Source organism: Bidens hawaiensis, unplaced genomic scaffold (assembly GCF_021521415.1).
Source record: "Bidens hawaiensis isolate Kalapana, Puna unplaced genomic scaffold, B.hawaiensis_p1.1 tig00002825_1, whole genome shotgun sequence".
NCBI lineage: Eukaryota > Viridiplantae > Streptophyta > Magnoliopsida > Asterales > Asteraceae > Bidens > Bidens hawaiensis.
Genome location: NW_027491152.1, coordinates 1,111,310 through 1,129,225, shown reverse-complemented (window position 1 = coordinate 1,129,225; position 17,916 = coordinate 1,111,310). Strand labels below are relative to the sequence as shown.

General features: G+C 34.7%; 1 protein-coding gene across 1 annotated transcript; it reads left to right on the top strand.

Annotated features, from left to right (window-relative positions):
• Positions 1-5,765: 5,765 nt before the first annotated feature.
• LOC143621272 (putative serine/threonine-protein kinase At1g54610) lies at positions 5,766-9,249 on the top strand. Its single transcript, XM_077092750.1, has 8 exons — positions 5,766-5,817; positions 6,816-7,168; positions 7,239-7,523; positions 7,601-7,918; positions 7,998-8,225; positions 8,302-8,402; positions 8,468-8,801; positions 8,911-9,249. Exons 1-8 carry the CDS (start codon positions 5,766-5,768, stop codon positions 9,109-9,111), a joined length of 1,872 nt encoding a protein of 623 aa, XP_076948865.1. The 3' UTR covers positions 9,112-9,249.
• The last annotated feature ends 8,667 nt before the right edge of the window (positions 9,250-17,916 follow it).

Below are 17,916 nucleotides of genomic sequence, written 5' to 3'. Positions count from 1 at the left end.
AGAACATGTACTACATAAAAGCAAGCAGAAGATAATGGTGGAGTGTTCGACTTCTGATTTCCGAGGTGATTTAAAAGCCATAACGATGTTAGCTAATTCAGACGTGGATATTTTTTTCCCCATAATATTAGTGCGTTTAGTATTCGTGGTTGCTAATGGTTTGTAATTATATGTATTACAACATCATGCATGTTGTTAGAAAGCATGGAAGAAACTTGAACAAAGGATTACATAGAAGATATACTAAAATTGTATTCAGGTGTGTTAGTTATTTGCAAGTTTTACACTTTAATAATACTAATTTAAGAATATAAATATTATTAGTTTACTATTGTATTGATTTATGAAACATTTGTAGACGTTTCAACCTGATATCAATGTTTTTCAATATAGAATGTCATTACTTTAGTGACAAAAGTAAATGATGAATTTGTTATTCAATTATACAAACACACATTCGTTTTGATTGTTCAGCTCATGTAGTATACAAAGATGCTAATCATTTTTTAATATTTATATTATAATATTATTTGCTTTTATTTTTTTTATTTTAATACTACCCCGTGTATTACACGGGCTCTAACCTAGTAGTAAATATAAGTCTATTAACATTCGTATTGCTGGATCAAACACCTTTGATGATTATTTTTAGTATCCTATGTTGGTACAAAGACAGTGGAAAATATCTAGTAACAAATGAATACAAGAAACAACCTCAATAGAGTTTACCAAATTTGTTGTCAAATCACATAAATCCAGTGCTTATGAGTTTGATATGTTTACCAAGCATCTTACGAATTTTATACCCAAATATTAAAAGCCATACAAATCAAAGGGCCTTTACCAAGACAATATAAACGTGTGAAGGTGTTGGATAAGGTTTACTTTTTATAATGTGATTTTAGGTCCTGTTGTAAAAAAATATATAATTTAGGCAGAGCCGGCCTTACGGTAAAACTAAGTAAATTAGGGCTTTAGACCTCCAAAAAGTTAAGGTCTCCAATTAAACGTTTTGGTATTTACATATAGAAATGTATTAATAAGATATAACCAAAATAGAAAAACAGTCATCTATATTGGCTTGGTGGTTAAAGCCCATGTTATTTACAAAATGTTATCACGCAAGTTCGATACCCTCAAGATCAATATTTCTTTTTTTTTCTTTTCACTTTGTTTCATATGGTATCTTTTAGTTCTAATTATTTAGTTTCTAATCTTTTTCTAGTATGTATCCTTGAACCTGTATTATATATAGATCCCATTCAACTTTCAAATTAAAAGTTCTAAACTTTATTATATGTATACGGAACATGTTGCTTGGTAGATTTAAAATATACGAAGTATGTAGGTATGTAGATTCCTTTGATTTGAATTATACATAAATCAAACTCCAATTTTGAATTTTTATATACGAAACACGACAATCGATCGGTAAATTTTAAAAATAAAAATTATAAGTTTTATAATTTCATCTAGGGATGAGTAAATGCTACTAGTACTAATACCAAACCGGTACGGAAATGAGCGTTTCGTTACCGCTACCAAGTTTTTAAGAAAATTGGGAACATTTCGGCATTTACCGATTTGTTACCGATTATACCGGTACCGAGCTCATCCCTAATTTCATATCTCTAACTCTCGGTAAAGGTAAGGGGCAAGGGCCCAAAAATTTTTCATATGCTTTAGGCCACCAAAATAGTTTTAGGATTAAAATTAGAAAGCATGAACTATCGTCGTAAAAAAAATTATGATAAATTGATTTTAGTGGGGCAGTTTTAAAGTCCATTTGGGTCTTCATTTCTTCTCTTGTTAACCAACTTTACAACCCCACTACTTTCTTGTTTGTATGCCTTGTAGTTATTACTGACTGATGTTGAATTACAGTTGGGGAGATCAACTTTTAAGGTTACAAAAAAGATTTCAAGTTGTATAATGAATGGCTAACTTTTATATTCAACGTGGTTCCACTATCAATCCAAATCCAATGAATGAATATAAGATACTTTGTTAGATGTCTTATTGCAATTATCTTAACACAATAACACTTTGCTTACTTATGTTATGTATGATATGTGCCTTCCCACGTTTTACTCTTCCACTAGTTTAGTTAGTTAGTTTAGTAGTTTGTTTATTATGTTTAGGAGATCATGGGTATAATGGCTTAGTGGATAATTTGGTAGTTTCTTTGTATGCTTATAAAAGACTATGTAATTTTCATATGAATTATGAATGAAAATATTATGGTTTGATTAACCAAAGTCTCTTCCAAAAATCTCTAGTTTCTAATCTGGATTCTTTTTATTTTCTTGGACCATTTGATTAACGTACGAGGTTCGTAACAATGTAACACCTTTTCATTTCAAACTCTTGTTAGATTACCTTTTAATAACTTTATTCAAAGTATCTAAAATCTATTTAATTGTATATTCAACTCGAAGTAGATGATCAAACGTTGTTAAATTAGTTTGAAATAGAAGTTGGACGAACCACTTTGGCCCCGCTCGAACCACTCAATTTGTTTTTCATGACCAACTGTAGAATTTTTAATTAATAATATTATTTATTTAAACCAAGGCAGATATTAAGAAATAGATCAATTGCTGTCAAAATCTTACCAAATTTAGTTACTCAATTTTTAATGAGTAGATAATTATAATTTTTTTAGTTTTTTTACAAATATATATATATATATATATATATATATATATATTTATAGCTTTTATTAAGAATTTAAGATTGATAACTATCGTCCTAATTATAGCTTTTATTATTTAAACATAGCGCGACAATAGCTCATAGTAATCAAGTTTCTACATTATTTAATTCACTAAACTAAGACCATCTCTAATGCAATGTTAAAAAAGAGTACTTAGTTGCCTTTGATGATGTGACTTATGACATGGATGAGAGAGAGTGGAAAAGGGCCTTAGACCTTCAACATCATGGTCATACATGGCGCATGTGGAGGATATTTGTGAGAAGGATGGAAAAGACAACTATTGTGAAGATTGAGGTGGAGGGCATCCATCCTTGAGCATCCTTCACCAAGGATGGTGAAGAATGGTGGTTGGTGGGTCCCTAATGTTGGTGATGTGAAAAATATGAGGTTTGTGGAATGAATAAATATGTTAGTGTTGTAGGTAAAAGTGTTTGTGAAAAGAATGAATGAAAAGCTGATGTGGCATGCTGACTAGGCTGTTTGTGTAAAAAATTGCACCAAACTGATGCGGACAGTCTTAGACCATGAGTAGTCATAAAGCCTTACCTTCAGGCATTATGCGTCACGTGGCGTCCAGTCAGAGTTATGGCTTTTTACAAAAACAGGGTGTAGTCATAAAGCCTTACCCCCAATCAATATGCGTCACGTGGCGCTCAGTCACTTGAACACTTTTTGTTTTTTTTTTTTTAATTTTTTTATTAAAAAATAATCAAATAACAATAATATTTTATAAAATAAATATTACATTAAAATAAAAAAAACTACTCATCGTCATTGTCGTCTTCGCCCTCGTCGTATTCCCCCTCTTCGTCTTCATCGTCCTTGTCCTCGTCGTCGTCGTCGTCTTCATCATCGTCTTCATTGTTGCCCTCGTTTTGATTCTCGTTTTCACCAGGCAAATGCTGATTCATCCAAAGATGTACGACCAAATCTCCCTTTAGTGCGTTATGTATCTCTTTTGACCGCACGAAATCCGAGTTTTCGAGTCTTTGCTCCATGCTTGCTGGAGTTCGTGTGGATTCGGGTCCGGTATGAAAGTTGGACATATTGCTCTTCCCTCGTGCTCGATGATCATGTTATGCATTATGATACACGCATACATAGCACATTTCATTCTTTCTAAAGACCATATACGACAAGGATTTTTAACAAAATGCCATCGTTGTTGAAGAACACCAAAACACCTCTTGATATCCTTTCTCGCAGACTCTTGCACTTTCTTAAAATAATGTCGTTTTTCATCCATTGGGTCTCTGAATGTTTTAACGATTATCGCATACTCTGGATATATTCCATCACCCAGATAGTACATATGATGGTAGAAGTTATCGTTAGCCCAAAACGAAGCGACGGGAACGGTCTCAGATATGTAACTCTCCATCACAGGAGACTGCTCTAAGACGGTTATGTCATTGTTGCAACCGGGAATATCAAAGAATGCCGACCAAATCCAAAGGTCGTATGAAGCAATCGCTTGAAGGCTGACCGTTGGTTCCTTTTGGTCACCTCGTATGTATTGACCTTGCCATGCAGTTGGACAATTAGCTCATTCCCAATGCATGCAATCTACACTCCCTATCATGCCGGGGAAACCATGCACCCTTGTATGTGCCTCGTAAAGACGTTATAGATCGTTCCAGTTGGGCTCTCTCAGATAATGTGGGCCATATAGTTTCAATATTCATATATATTACACAACTTTTATAAAATAATTGATTAATGTAAACAAGTGATATAATTATTTAAAAAAAAACAAAACGTACAGTAACAAAAATACTTCAAGGTGTCCCGAGTTGTTTTATCGGCCATTCTATAATACTCGTCGTTGATGTCGTCCATGTTTCCGTAGGCGAGCACGCGTACGGCTGACGTAACCTTCTGAATAGCCGTGAATCCTAGCGTCCCTCTACCGTCCGGCTTTTGCTTAAAGTAATCAAGCTCACGCTCCAAATCATTGGTGATGCACATAAATAAATTTTTAGACATCCGAAAACGACGCCTAAAGGTCTTCGGGTTCTTGTATCTCGGCGAGTCGCAGAAGTAATCCGCCATCAACCGGTTGTTGGCTTCGGTACGATCTCGCTCGATATATGCTCTTTTTGTAACGGGGGGGGGGGGGGGGGGGAGGGTGGTGGAGAGCTAATCGCACTCGTAACGGAACTCATATAAGATGTCGCGAACACAATCGCACACGTAACCGCCTCTTCCTCCGCCGCCTCTTCGGCTTGTTGGTCGGGCCCGAAAAACCGATTATATATAGATGGAGGATCCATTTATAGTGAAGTTTGTGTAAAGAAATACAGAGTTGAAAGAGATATTTTATAAATTTGATGAGTTTTGATTGGGATTGAATTGGTTTAATATATAGATTTTTTTTATATAATAACGGTCATATGACCGTTGTGTTTAAAAAATATATATATTTTAATTATTCTCCCTTTCCAAGCGTTTTGTGTAAAACGCCCCCCAAAAAAACATAAGCCATAACGTCGCGTGGGGGGGGGGGGGGGTTCCCCCGGCGTTTTAGCCTATAACGCCGGCCATAACTCTCCACTACGCTAGGTCTTAGCTAGAAGAAGAAAAAGGTGTTTTGTGAAGGAAGATGTGAGATCCACATGATAATGGTCTCTTGCAAATGAGAAGTTTTGATGTTGGTTAGCTTATGTAACATTAGGTAAATAAAAATGACACATAATAAGGTTCACCTTGCATCGTGGATTTTCTAACTAAAAATCTTGCTAAATTAAAAGTGCTAAAATTCTAATATTATTCAACTGATTTGAAAACTTTTATTAATGTCAAAACTAACTGACTAAAAAAACAATTACAAAAATTAATTAATATTTGCTTATTATTCTATTTAATATTAACCCGATTCATAGAGTAATTATGAAGTATAAAAGTAACTTAATTTCAAAATTATTCTATTCAAGTCACAACTACAATAATAATAGTTTTGAAACAAGATTAGGGGTTGTTTAACAATCTTGTAATGTATCTTTAATATGTCTAAATTAATTTAGAGGTAACTTGTTAATCATTTAACATGTTTTTTGAAACCGGTCAAACTTTATCTCTAACGTATTCAAGATTGAGAGGTAAGTTGTAAATGAAATCGTTAAGAAGACTTAATTGTTATGGCATATGTTTATGCACACCTTAGAGCATTCACATCCCATCCCCTGTAATTATGTGTGGGGAGTGTGTAACTAATGGGGTGAGGTTGTGAGTGATTGTGAGTGTAAATTATAGGATGGAGAGAGAAATGTATTGATTTTTTTGTAAATTTGGGGAAACATTTGGGGAACATTGTTTGCCCCTATTTATTTTTTAATATTTGTTGGATTGGTTGTGAGTAGATGAGAGATAAAACTGTAATAATAAAGGTATAAAAAATATTATTTAATTGAACATGAGAGTGTTTCAATATCTCACTAATTAAACAAAATAATAACAATAATAATATTTTTAAAAGAATATCCACCAACAACAATGGTTGAATTTTGTTTTAAAATAAATAAATAAATAAATGTTGTAGTAAGCAGAGTAGATTCATTGGCATGCCAAGAAAGTATCTTGATTTCCTAAACAAAAAGAAAAAAACAGCCATAATTGATTCCAGACACAAACACTCACTGCCACCATTAACACACTCTTTTCTGTTCTTTTCTATTCTAGGGTTTTATTTACGTTTCTTTAATAATAATAATATTAATCATCTCTCTGTTTTTCGGATCATCCAATTCAAACCCGTAATTGGTCCAATTGAATTGAATACAATACAGTTTGTTTGTTTGACTGAGCCCCGCCGGCTGACGTCCGTTATTTGCTTCTGCCGCCCAAACCCTAATTTTGTTTGGTGTTTCACTACAATCAGCTTAAGGGTATTATTATTATTATTATTATTATTATTAATTCCTTCAATTCATTTTCAAAACCATCCTTTTTTCTGCTTATTATTATTATTACTTCATATTCTAATTGAACAGATACAACTGAATTATTAGCCATCTGAGTTAGGAATAAGTGTTTATTTTTAGTTTATAGTTTGTTGTTCAATTATAGTAATAATCTTTCAGCTCTGCTGTAAGATAAGAACTAAGACAAAGAAAGCAGGATGGCGGGATCTGTGTCAAGCCGTCTGGCGGGAGCCCCTGGGACAGGAGGTCAAGTAAACTTTCGTCAGAATCACGAGTATCGCACTCCCGAAGGGCGGAAAGTTTTCTCGTGAAAAACCGAGCTGAAGTTAGAACGGGGTCGATTGACAAAAGACTGAATTCTTCTCGGCGCGTGCGCGATGATCATTTTGATAGTATTAGGACAATTCCAAAAGCAGTAGTAGGTGAACAGGTAGTTGCAGGCTGGCCTTCTTGGCTTGCTGAGGTGGCAGCTGAAGCCATCAACGGATGGTTGCCACGTAAAGCAGATACATTTGAGAAATTGGATAAGGTATGTGCATGGTGTTTCATCGAAGATATACTTGTTTGATGGCAATGTTTATAGCTTCTAGTTGTCGCAGATTGGTCAAGGAACGTATAGCAGCGTATACAAAGCTCGTGATCTAATAAGCAACAAGTTTGTTGCTTTGAAGCGGGTGCGATTTGATAATAAAGATTTGGAGAGTGTCGTGTTTATGGCGAGGGAGATTCTTATCTTGCGAAGGCTCGATCATCCTAATATTATTAAACTTGAAGGATTAATCACTTCAAGAACTTCATGTAGTTTATATCTTGTTTTTGAGTATATGGAACATGATTTAACTGGACTTGTAACACTTCCCGGTGTCAAGTTCACAGAACCACAGGTACTAGTAGTTTATTACATACTCATATTGATCATTCTTTTGAATATATATTGATCTTTTATTTTATTAAATTGCAGGTCAAATGTTACATGAAACAGCTACTAAATGGACTTGATCATTGTCATAGCCATGGTGTCTTGCACCGTGACATAAAGGGGTCAAATCTGTTGATTGACAATAATGGAATTTTAAAAATTGCTGACTTTGGGTTGGCAAATTATTATAAACAAAGTCAAACTGTGCCGCTGACCAGCCGGGTTGTGACTCTGTGGTACCGACCACCCGAGTTACTGCTTGGAGAAACTCATTATGGAGTTGGTGTTGACTTATGGAGCGCGGGATGTATTCTGGGAGAGTTATATGCTGGCAAGCCTATCATGCCCGGCCGAACTGAGGTACTATCAAATATTAAATTATTATTATATTATATTATGATATGATCATGAAGATTAAATATTCAACTGTATCTTGTAGGTTGAGCAACTGCATAGAATTTTTAAGCTTTGCGGTTCACCATCTGACAGTTACTGGTCAAAGTCAAAGTTACCTCACTCGACCGCATTTAAACAGGCACAGCCTTATGAAAGACGAATTTTAGAAGCGTTTAAAGATTTTCCTCCGGCTGCTATTGGCCTTATGCAGACTTTACTTGCAATAGATCCTGAAGAAAGAGGGACTGCTGCACTTGCTTTGAAGAGTGAGGTAATTCTCGTCTTATCAATATTGAATAACGTGTAGAGTTTTTTTATTTAAGTGGCATTTTGTACTCCTTCAACAGTTCTTTACAACTCAACCTCATGCTTGTGATCCATCAAGTTTGCCAAAATATCCCCCCAGTAAAGAAATTGATGCAAAAATGAGAGAAGAAGAAGCTAAAAGGTATATGCGTTTATTTGACATTTTAGTAATACATTTTGGTTAATCGAGTTGAATGATACTTGTAGACAAAGGGCAGCAAGAATGAACGATCAAGAGCTTGATAAGGAAACTGGTGCAGTGCCAGCTCAAAATGCTAATGCTGAGTTGACCAGGTCAACTTTGGTACCGACAGAGAAACCTGCAATCTATAAGGGTCCAAATGATGGTGGGAAACGTTCTCCACCAATGAGGGGTTCTTATTCGGGGCCATTGGCGGCAGGTGCTGGCGGTGTAACTTCCACCAGAAGTAAAGCCACTGCCACTGCCCAACCGACAAAATATCTTAATCTTTCTCAGAACATGGGCGGTCCTCCATGCAGGGTTGGAAGCGGGAGAGCTAGTATGAAGGAAACAAATATGGTAAGTGTCACTCAAATTCAGGCGGAGTTATTAGCTATTTTTGGTTAGTGGTTATCGACCTACAAACCGTTTATAAACATTTGTTGTGTTTTTATTTGTTTGCTATTAGGATGGTGAAGGATACAAGGGAAACAAGATTCAATTCTCGGGTCCACTGGTTTCGTCAAATGTTGACCAGATGCTTAAGGATCATGACCGTCACATCCAACAAGCTGCTAGGAGAGCGCGCCTCGAGAGGACCAGGCTCGGTGAAGTTGAGGCTGAAATGACTAGAAACGCAGTGTATCCAAGTAGCCGGTTAGCCAAGTAAAAGGTCAACGGGTCCGTTTGACCAGAAGGGTGGGTTTGTGTATAGCAACTGTTGGTTGAAGTCAACTACTTTATTTTCACTCTTGTTTGGGTCTATTGGTATGTTAGAATATATAGGAACAAGCAGCGGTATATTTTTGAAGCAAGGTAGTGAAATGCTGTAAAGAGCAACCGGTTGGGCCACACTTGGTTTGGGCCTTGGGGTATGTCGTGCTTGGCACTAGGCGCAAAGCCTCAAAAGGTACCGGTTCCCACCATTGTCTTGGTTAGGTCTTGCGGTTCCAACATGTCACCATCAGAATGACTATAAGATGATTTTAGTGTCATCAATATCATTTATATGTAATTAGATTGACTTGTTGGCCAAAGTAGATCTTGGTATACATATTATAGGAGTTACGGAGTTTACGTTTGTTAGTGTTATTATGATTCCAAGTATTTATTGATCTCATTAGTTCTAAGGGGGTTGAAGCCCTTAAGCAATGGGCCATTGGTTCAAGGAGGAACTGCTCCTTGGACGAGTTTGGGAGCCGGGTCCAAGGGACAGGGCCCTTGGCTTGTTTTGAGTTTGAAATTCATTAGATTTTCTGGCTTGTTTTGATGGGCTTCTTTAGTTATTGGCTTGAACAGTGATGGGCCCGTAATGTTTTCCTTTTATGGGATTATTTTCTGTTGATCTACCCAAGTTCCTGAAAGCCCATCATCCGTTTAAATCTATTTTTTTTTAAAATGATCCTTTATTGGAAGTTTATTAGATTTTGTATATTACAATAATTTATCTAAAAAACTGAAAGGAAACCTGTTTTCATGAACAACAAATGGGAGATCTGGGTTATATTCTAGCGTACGTGAGCAAATCACGGATACACAATTCTCATTCTTGAAAACAGAGCTGCACAGGCCGGGTTTTTTCAGGAACCGAAGTATGGTCAATAAAAGTCAAAACCGGGTCGGGTAGGAACCGGTTCTGGGTATAGTCGGGTATTTAACTGGGGTTTCCGGGTTTTTTCGGGTTTTGGGTAGGGTCGGGTTTTGACCGGGTATTTCCGGTTCCGGTTCCGGGTACAGCTTCTGGGAGAAATCTAATACCAGGTCCTCACCGCGGTTAGAAACTGGTTCGGGGTTAGGTACACCGGGTCGGATCCAAAACCATGTATTTTGTGCATCTCTACTTGAAAATCTCTGTTTAGTCTTATCTAATTGAGAACTCGAGTGAAATATGATTCTCATAAGAAATCAAGGGTTATTCAATTTTGAAAACACAAGAGGTAATAGTGACATAGTCTATTTGGTATAGGTAATGGAATGACGACTGAATGGAGTTGATAAATGAATGTAATGAATCATTATCATTTCATTGAGATTTTTGGTAACCACATGAAAATGAAAAAAAATATATTGCTTTCTGTAATTTGAAAGGTAGGAAAATACAAAGGAATAAAATAACAATGATAGTGATAAACGATGAAGTGAAAAAATTATAAGTGATTTCATTGGAAGATAAGAAAGGAATGGAATGAATTTGGGGTGATGTTTTAGTTGGAAGATATAATAAGTGATTTCGTTCAATTAGCCAACCAAGCACTAACACTATCTTGGGATGTTTTAGAGGAAATAAAATGATAATAGGTGATTTAATTCTATTGACCAACTAAACATATTTCTTTTATTCGCTTTTAGTGATCCATTCAATTTCACCTCTCATACCTCCATACCAACCAGTCAACCACTACAATAGCATTAGTGAAATGCCAAGACATACGCATGAGTGAAATGCAAAGACATGCGCCTTATCTAGGTACGAAGAGTTTCACTATCACTAAAGCATCTATCTATCTATCTATATATTCTAATAAAAGACAACTTAATTTTGCCACTTGTTATTCTTTTAGCCATCCTCACCTTTTTTTCAACTTATTTCAATATATGGTCCTTATCTTTTAAGCAATTTTAACATATGAATTCAGTATTTTAATTAAATGTAAATAATAACCGATTCACTCATTAACATTAATTGTGCATCATTGTCGAAAAATTTGGACTTGTCTGGTAAACTAAAAATTATTTTTAAACTGAGATTCGAGCAGCAGTGCAAAATTTTTTATATAAGTTTGGTTTCAAATTTAGATTAAATTTTCCCATATGCATTTAAACTCAGGAAAATGTTTATTTTTCTAATTTTCTCCAAAACATTTTGTATAAATATCGCAAACATGAAATACCTATTATATATATCTTGAAAATTATAATTATAATTATAATTCATATGTATAACGATTTAGTATATGAACTATTTGTCATTTTTATATGATTTGCTTATGTAGTATAAAGGGTTTTAGCAATAAGGTCAATATCAAAAATTTTAATATTTTCTTCCATAACTCAGACAAAAATAGTTCAGAAATATATATTTTATTGGTTGATTTATACTTTTTTATAGATTTAAATATATTTAATTTAATATGCCTTATAAGACAAATTACTTAACTAAAATCGTTCAAAACGTTAAACCAAAAAATCTATTTCAATCTCATTCCACTAATTTCGTTTTTCAAAAATCATTTAGGATATTGAAACCTAGAATATGGTTTTCATCAATTATTTACATAATTTCGATATTATATTAACTTATTAAATTTATTTTTATACAAATACAACGAACTGGGGTTATGTTAGTTTTACATGTTGATTAATACAAAATTTAAGTGTTTGGTATGATTTATATTCAAAATAATAAAGTTATACACAATTTTTTATAAAAAAATACAGTTATAACATTTATTATTAAAGTTTAACAAAATTCCTTAAGATTCACATCTTAATTATAATGCAACTTAATAGAAATATATTATTATTATTATTATTTTTTATTATTCATAACTTATTCATGTTGCTTATTATATTTCAAGAATATATTCCATTTTCACATTTAGTTTTTTTAATAACAAAATGTTAATCAAAAGTCATTTACCATGCTTTCATTAAATCTTAAATCTTTGCTTCTTTTTTTCTATAAGTTGTTAATATATATATATATATATATATATATATATATATATATATATATATGTATATGTATATATATATATATATATATATCGATTAGTTAAATATTCCAACAACTTCCCATAGTATTAATTAATAACACATGATTAGTATTCAAAATATAAATATTCCTAATCCAATACTTTCAACTATTATAAATAAAAATCACTACCTTCACTTTATGCAACTTTAAAATTTCTAATATTCTGCTAACTCAAAATAATCACTATTATTTGAACATGCTTTAAGGTTAGTATGTTTTTACCATTTTTCTAGCAATTACATTAATATGAAATGAAACAAATCATTTTGTTATATTTTAATTTTCGGTTTTATATGTTGCTTGATTATATAATTGTTAATTGTAAAATATAAAATCAATTAACAATTTGTCATAGATAGAGTATTAATGACAACAAATTTATCATGATCAATCAATTTCAAATTTTAAAGATTCTAAGGATGATTACTTCATCAAGTTCAGGTAATCTGGTTTTTGGGATAATCCTGATTTTTGGATAAACATGAGCTGTTGATCTTAAATGACATCATATTAACTAGATTAAAAAGGTATGATATTTTATGTGTATGAATATTTTTTTAGTTTCATGGATACATTATCATTTATCTAGGGTTGTTATGTACTTGAAGAACCTTATTTGACACGCGTAATATGTTACCTTATCAAGAGTTATAAGCAGACATGTACTAAAGATTTTGATTTTTTATAAGCAATGTATACCGACCAATACAATCACAAATGTAATGTACAAGGAAAGTTTTACTTATTTGTAACATATTTTTTGTAATCTTAGTTATGTAATTTCTGTAATTTGATGTAAATTGTAATTGTATTAACAACATATGATCATGTTGTTGAATGTATCTTACTTAATGGTTAAAGTTTAAATTTTTCATCAATTACCCGTGTAATACACGGACCTCAAACTAGTATGTAATAAATAGCAACTGATAGTAGGTGGTCTTTTATAATTTTTTACATTATATTAATTATTTTGAAGAATCATTAATCTACCTATACTAATAAAAGAAAATAATTATGAACACATGGCATTCTAAGGTTAATTCTCACTACCAAATTCCTGCCAAAATCATCTCTCTTCTATTGATGAAAAAGAAAAAAAATCTTCATTCTAAATATAGTATCGATTATAAATTCAATATACCGTATTAATTGGTCAATATCCATTTATTGAATTATTAATGTTATAAATTATACTAGGTTATTGACCCGTGTACGACACGGGTGAAAACATAGAAATCGTCTAACAAACACACATAATCTGAAATGACAACATAATTTGTAATTTGTTTTTTTTGGATGGTAACATGATGTTTAGTTGTAAATAATACTTGTACGAAAACACATGATTGTCAAACATACAGTTAAACCAAAATAACATTCAAAGTACAACACTTAGAAACATAATCAATTGTTGAAAATGTAAAATTCATAAATTACTAAATACTTCCTTGTAAACCTTATTTGTTGTTTTATTTGTAACTTTATATTCATTGTCTTATATAAGCATTTTAATACAATCTCTACTCATCACTCTTGATAAAGCAACATAAGGTTGACCATGTGTAAACACGTGGTCTCTCAAGTATATGTCAACTCTTGCTAGAGACTAACCTTAACTTCTATTAATGGTCATTGCAAAACAAACTGTAAATGAAAAGTGCACTCCTTTTAATTTAAATGAAAAAATTTTTAATCATAGATTCATAGTGAAGTTTTCCTAAAAATCAACGCCTTGTTCGCACCAAGATAAACATTATACTTTGTAATACAAGTCTTTCTGACATAAGCTTGATTTCAGTTCCCCAGTTATATAATTAACTTAACAAAAAAACGTGTAAATAAAATATTTATAAATAATAATTAGTATGTGTAAGTAGTAACGAATGTAAAATTAGATTATATATGTTTGTAAATATGAAAATAGAAATGAACCTTACGGAAAAAATGTGAAATTGCATAATTTAATTAATGAAAATACGTGTGGTGAAATTTATTGTGAAACTGAAAGTATATATATGGAGGTAATAACATAAATATTTTTGGGTGGTTAATCAAAGAAGAAATAGTATTCTCGATTGCATTTAAGGTTATCAATTTCATATAAATTTGAAAGATTTTTAAAGATGCAAATATATATATATATATATATATATATGTATGTATGTTCGACTATCAGTAATAGCATTAATTAGATAAATTAGGTATGAACTTTCATATATATATATATATATATATATATATATATGAAAGTTCATACCTAATTTATCTAATTAATGCTATTACTAATAGTCGAGCGATTTTTAATGTAAAAATGGTTCATATTGATTTGATATATATATATATAGGTTTAAGTCATTTTTTGTTACGAAATCGCAGTTAAAGAAAACAAAAATTTTTTAAATAACTTCTTATATCACGCTATTTTTTAATCTTATTGCAAATGTAGATGTTTCAAGATGAACACCATCATGTGTTTTAGTAATCTGAGACAAAAAAAAAATATAAGGACAAATCTTGGTACGTATTTAAAGTTTGTGATTGGAAGATTATGGAAAATAAGCATTAAATAAGATTTATCATCATAATTTTAGAAACTCATTGATTGTAAAACGTTTGTTACAAAACAATAAGACAAAACTACCCTTTATATATTAAAATCCCATAAATGATTTGGTTATTTATTACAAGATTGCCATTTGTAGGTTCCCAGCCGGATCTACACGAGATATCACGTACTACGCAGGTGCGGAATCCCTACGTAAGACATTACGAGTATAGAAAACAATACGATTAACACACGATAATCAAACACGTTGTATACCAACCTTAAACACGTGATACGAAGATCACTTGATTACAGACTCTCTCTGACTCGAATACACGAAAACTGTAAAACTGAATTAATTATTAATAAGCCGTAACAGATGGCTTATATAATCACGACAACTTCGCCTGGCATGTTCAGGCGAAGTTGTCACTAACTTCGCTTGTCTAACAAGTTCGCCCATATCAGCGAACTTGTTAGCAACTTCGCTTATACAAAACATAAAATATTACAAACGCAATTACAGACACTAGACACTGAACTACTGACATTATGCACCAACAGACTCCCCCTTGGCAGTAGCTTCATCTCTTTAGCTTCAATCACGTGTCTTGTAATCTTCAACCTTGTATCTTCACGCATGCACTCCTTCTCGAACACAAACCGACACAACTCTTTGATATTTCCTCGCTTCGTCTTTCCAAGCAGGAATATAAAAGATTTTCTTCTCATTGAGCACCTGCAGATCAGCTTGCGATAAGTTTGCCAAATGCATCAGACCGTAAACTCTTAGCACCTCTTGTTCATCCTCGTCTTCCATCACTGCCTCAGCTGTCTCACAATCTACAAACCACCACTTTAGGTATTTAAGCACATCCTTGGGCATAAGCTTCATCCGTACTTCTTTCAAACACCGGATCGGTTTATACTTCATGACCATCCAAGGCTTTCCATCAGCTCTCAAACCTCTATCCTTGTCTTCAACAAGTTTTCCCTTCTGTGGTTTTAACAGCTCAAATTTCTTCTCTTTTATACTTTCTTTCCATACAATTTTCCCAATAACTCTAGCCATATTATCGTCACATCGATTGATTAACCCCAATCTGGCTAAGTCTTTCACTTCACATTCCGGCAGTGTATTAAACGATCTTAACAGTCTTTTAAAATACTGAACACCGTCATACCTTTTAATCACGAAGAGCCTCAACTGCTCATCATAGATCCAGCAAATAATCCCTTTCTTCGCTTCAGCATAGCCTTTAATGTTGTAACTCTTCTTAAACATTGTAGGGACCGCCGGTTTCTTCGTTTTGACGAACCACTGAGCATAGCCTTCCTTCCACCTAGGCTGCTCTTCCCATTCAGACTCATCGCTTCCAATCTGTTCACTCATATCGGCTTTCTCAACATCTGGAATGTCATGCTCCACATTCTCTTCTACTATCTCTCCCTCTTCAATCTCTGTATCCATCACAATCTCTTCACCAATTTTCTTTATCACATCACTCGGTAGAATATCATCATCACCAACCAAGTCATCAACCATCTCCTCTACGTCCACCACCACCACATCATCACCAGCTGCAGATGTCGACTCCCCCTGAGTTGTGGAAGTTCCAAGAGCTTGAGTAGTTCTTGGTAGCTCACCACCTGCATCTTTCGACGCATTGGGATCATCGTCTCTATCATTTCTTCTCTTCGTCCTCAACTCGTCGCCTTTACAGCTCGTCTCCCCCTGAGATGCCAAGAACTCCTTGAAAGCATCTATGATTTTTCCATGTTGTACCAGGAGGGACGACTGCATCTGATTCTCTGTAACTAGGCGCTGAATAGCCTGGGTCTGGATAAGATTAATCTTTGACTGCTCTGCCACGACCCGTTCCAGTGCTGCTATTCGTTCCGAGTCTGATAGGGTTGCATCGAAATCGAACCTCATATGCGATAAATCGTGAGTGTACTGAGGAGGGATTTCCGATGTCACCGGGACCTCAGAAGTAGAAATAGACGTAACCGCAGGTGGTATCGTCATTGATAACCCTGCAGTGGTCACAACAGTCGACTCGATAAAGCGTGCCACGACCTCCGATGGAGTAACGGTCGGAGGCGGCAACGAAACGATCACGGGAGTCGAAAGTTGGAAAGTAGTGGATGGGAGGCCAAATGTAGACGAGGTAGCCACCACGGGAACACCCGTAGCGCTTGGCCTTGTAACCTGTAGTGACGAGGGAACCATTGTCATACCGGATAGTGCTGGTGGAGTGAAACGTACCACCCTAGAGCTCTCACCGGCTCCTGATCCTGCACCTATCCGTTCCCTTCTTGACCTTCTTATCAGTTGTTGTACCTCTTCCTCATAATCAGACTCGTCATCATCATCTGTTCTCTTTCTTTTCCCATGTAGTCTTTCTCGAGTCACCATAATCCTTCTGGCCTCTGCCACTTCATCATCAGAATCTGAGCCAGCCACCGTTGTAGCTGCCCTAGTAACATGCACAGTCGAAGCACGTTCAACCTGGACCTGAACGTTCTCCTCTGGATCCACCCGATCCATATCAAAGAAGCCTTGACCACCAAATTCTGCATCAAGGTCCACTTCCTCCTCTGGTGACACAACAGGAGCAGCAGGTATAGCTTGAGGTGCTCCTGCCTGTTGTGGTGCCGGGTCCCTAAACTCATCCCCACGAGCAGGCACATACTCCGGGTTGATTAAGTACCCAAAGAGTGGAGTATGGCGAGGACGAAGCTCAGGTTTGCTCCTCGCATTGGAGGATCGACACTGGGCGAAGATCCGTTTATTCACACTCTCAACATATCGGATCGGACGGCGCTGAGGAAGTGTTGGAGCAACATGATCCAAGATCATTTGAAGGAATCTTGGATACATGATGAACCGCTCACGCGCCATCGCTCTTCGTTGACGATCAATCTCGTAAAAGACCATCTGACTAAAGCTGAATCGCTTGTTGTATGTCAGAGCAGTCATCGCTGACTGCATGGTCGCGCCCATGCCATAAGTGCCCGCCTTTCTCCCTGACATGCATACTATCATAACATGCATGAGAAAGCGCCACTGGTCAAGTAGGAATCCCTTCCTTCTCTGCGAATCCCCCAAGGGACCTGAATAACCCATCCTCAAAAATGCTCCATCGCGAAAAGGAGCTACAAACTCT

What these genes read in the sequence shown, in the direction of transcription:
- LOC143621272 (XM_077092750.1), top strand. Translation starts at nt 5,766, where the DNA reads ATGTTTTTTGAAACCGGTCAAACTTTATCTCTAACGTATTCAAGATTG. An exon ending in TCAAGTTCACAGAACCACAG is followed by an intron (nt 7,524 to 7,600) that starts GTACTAGTAGTT and finishes ATTAAATTGCAG; the next exon opens with GTCAAATGTTACATGAAACA. An exon ending in CACTTGCTTTGAAGAGTGAG is followed by an intron (nt 8,226 to 8,301) that starts GTAATTCTCGTC and finishes CTCCTTCAACAG; the next exon opens with TTCTTTACAACTCAACCTCA.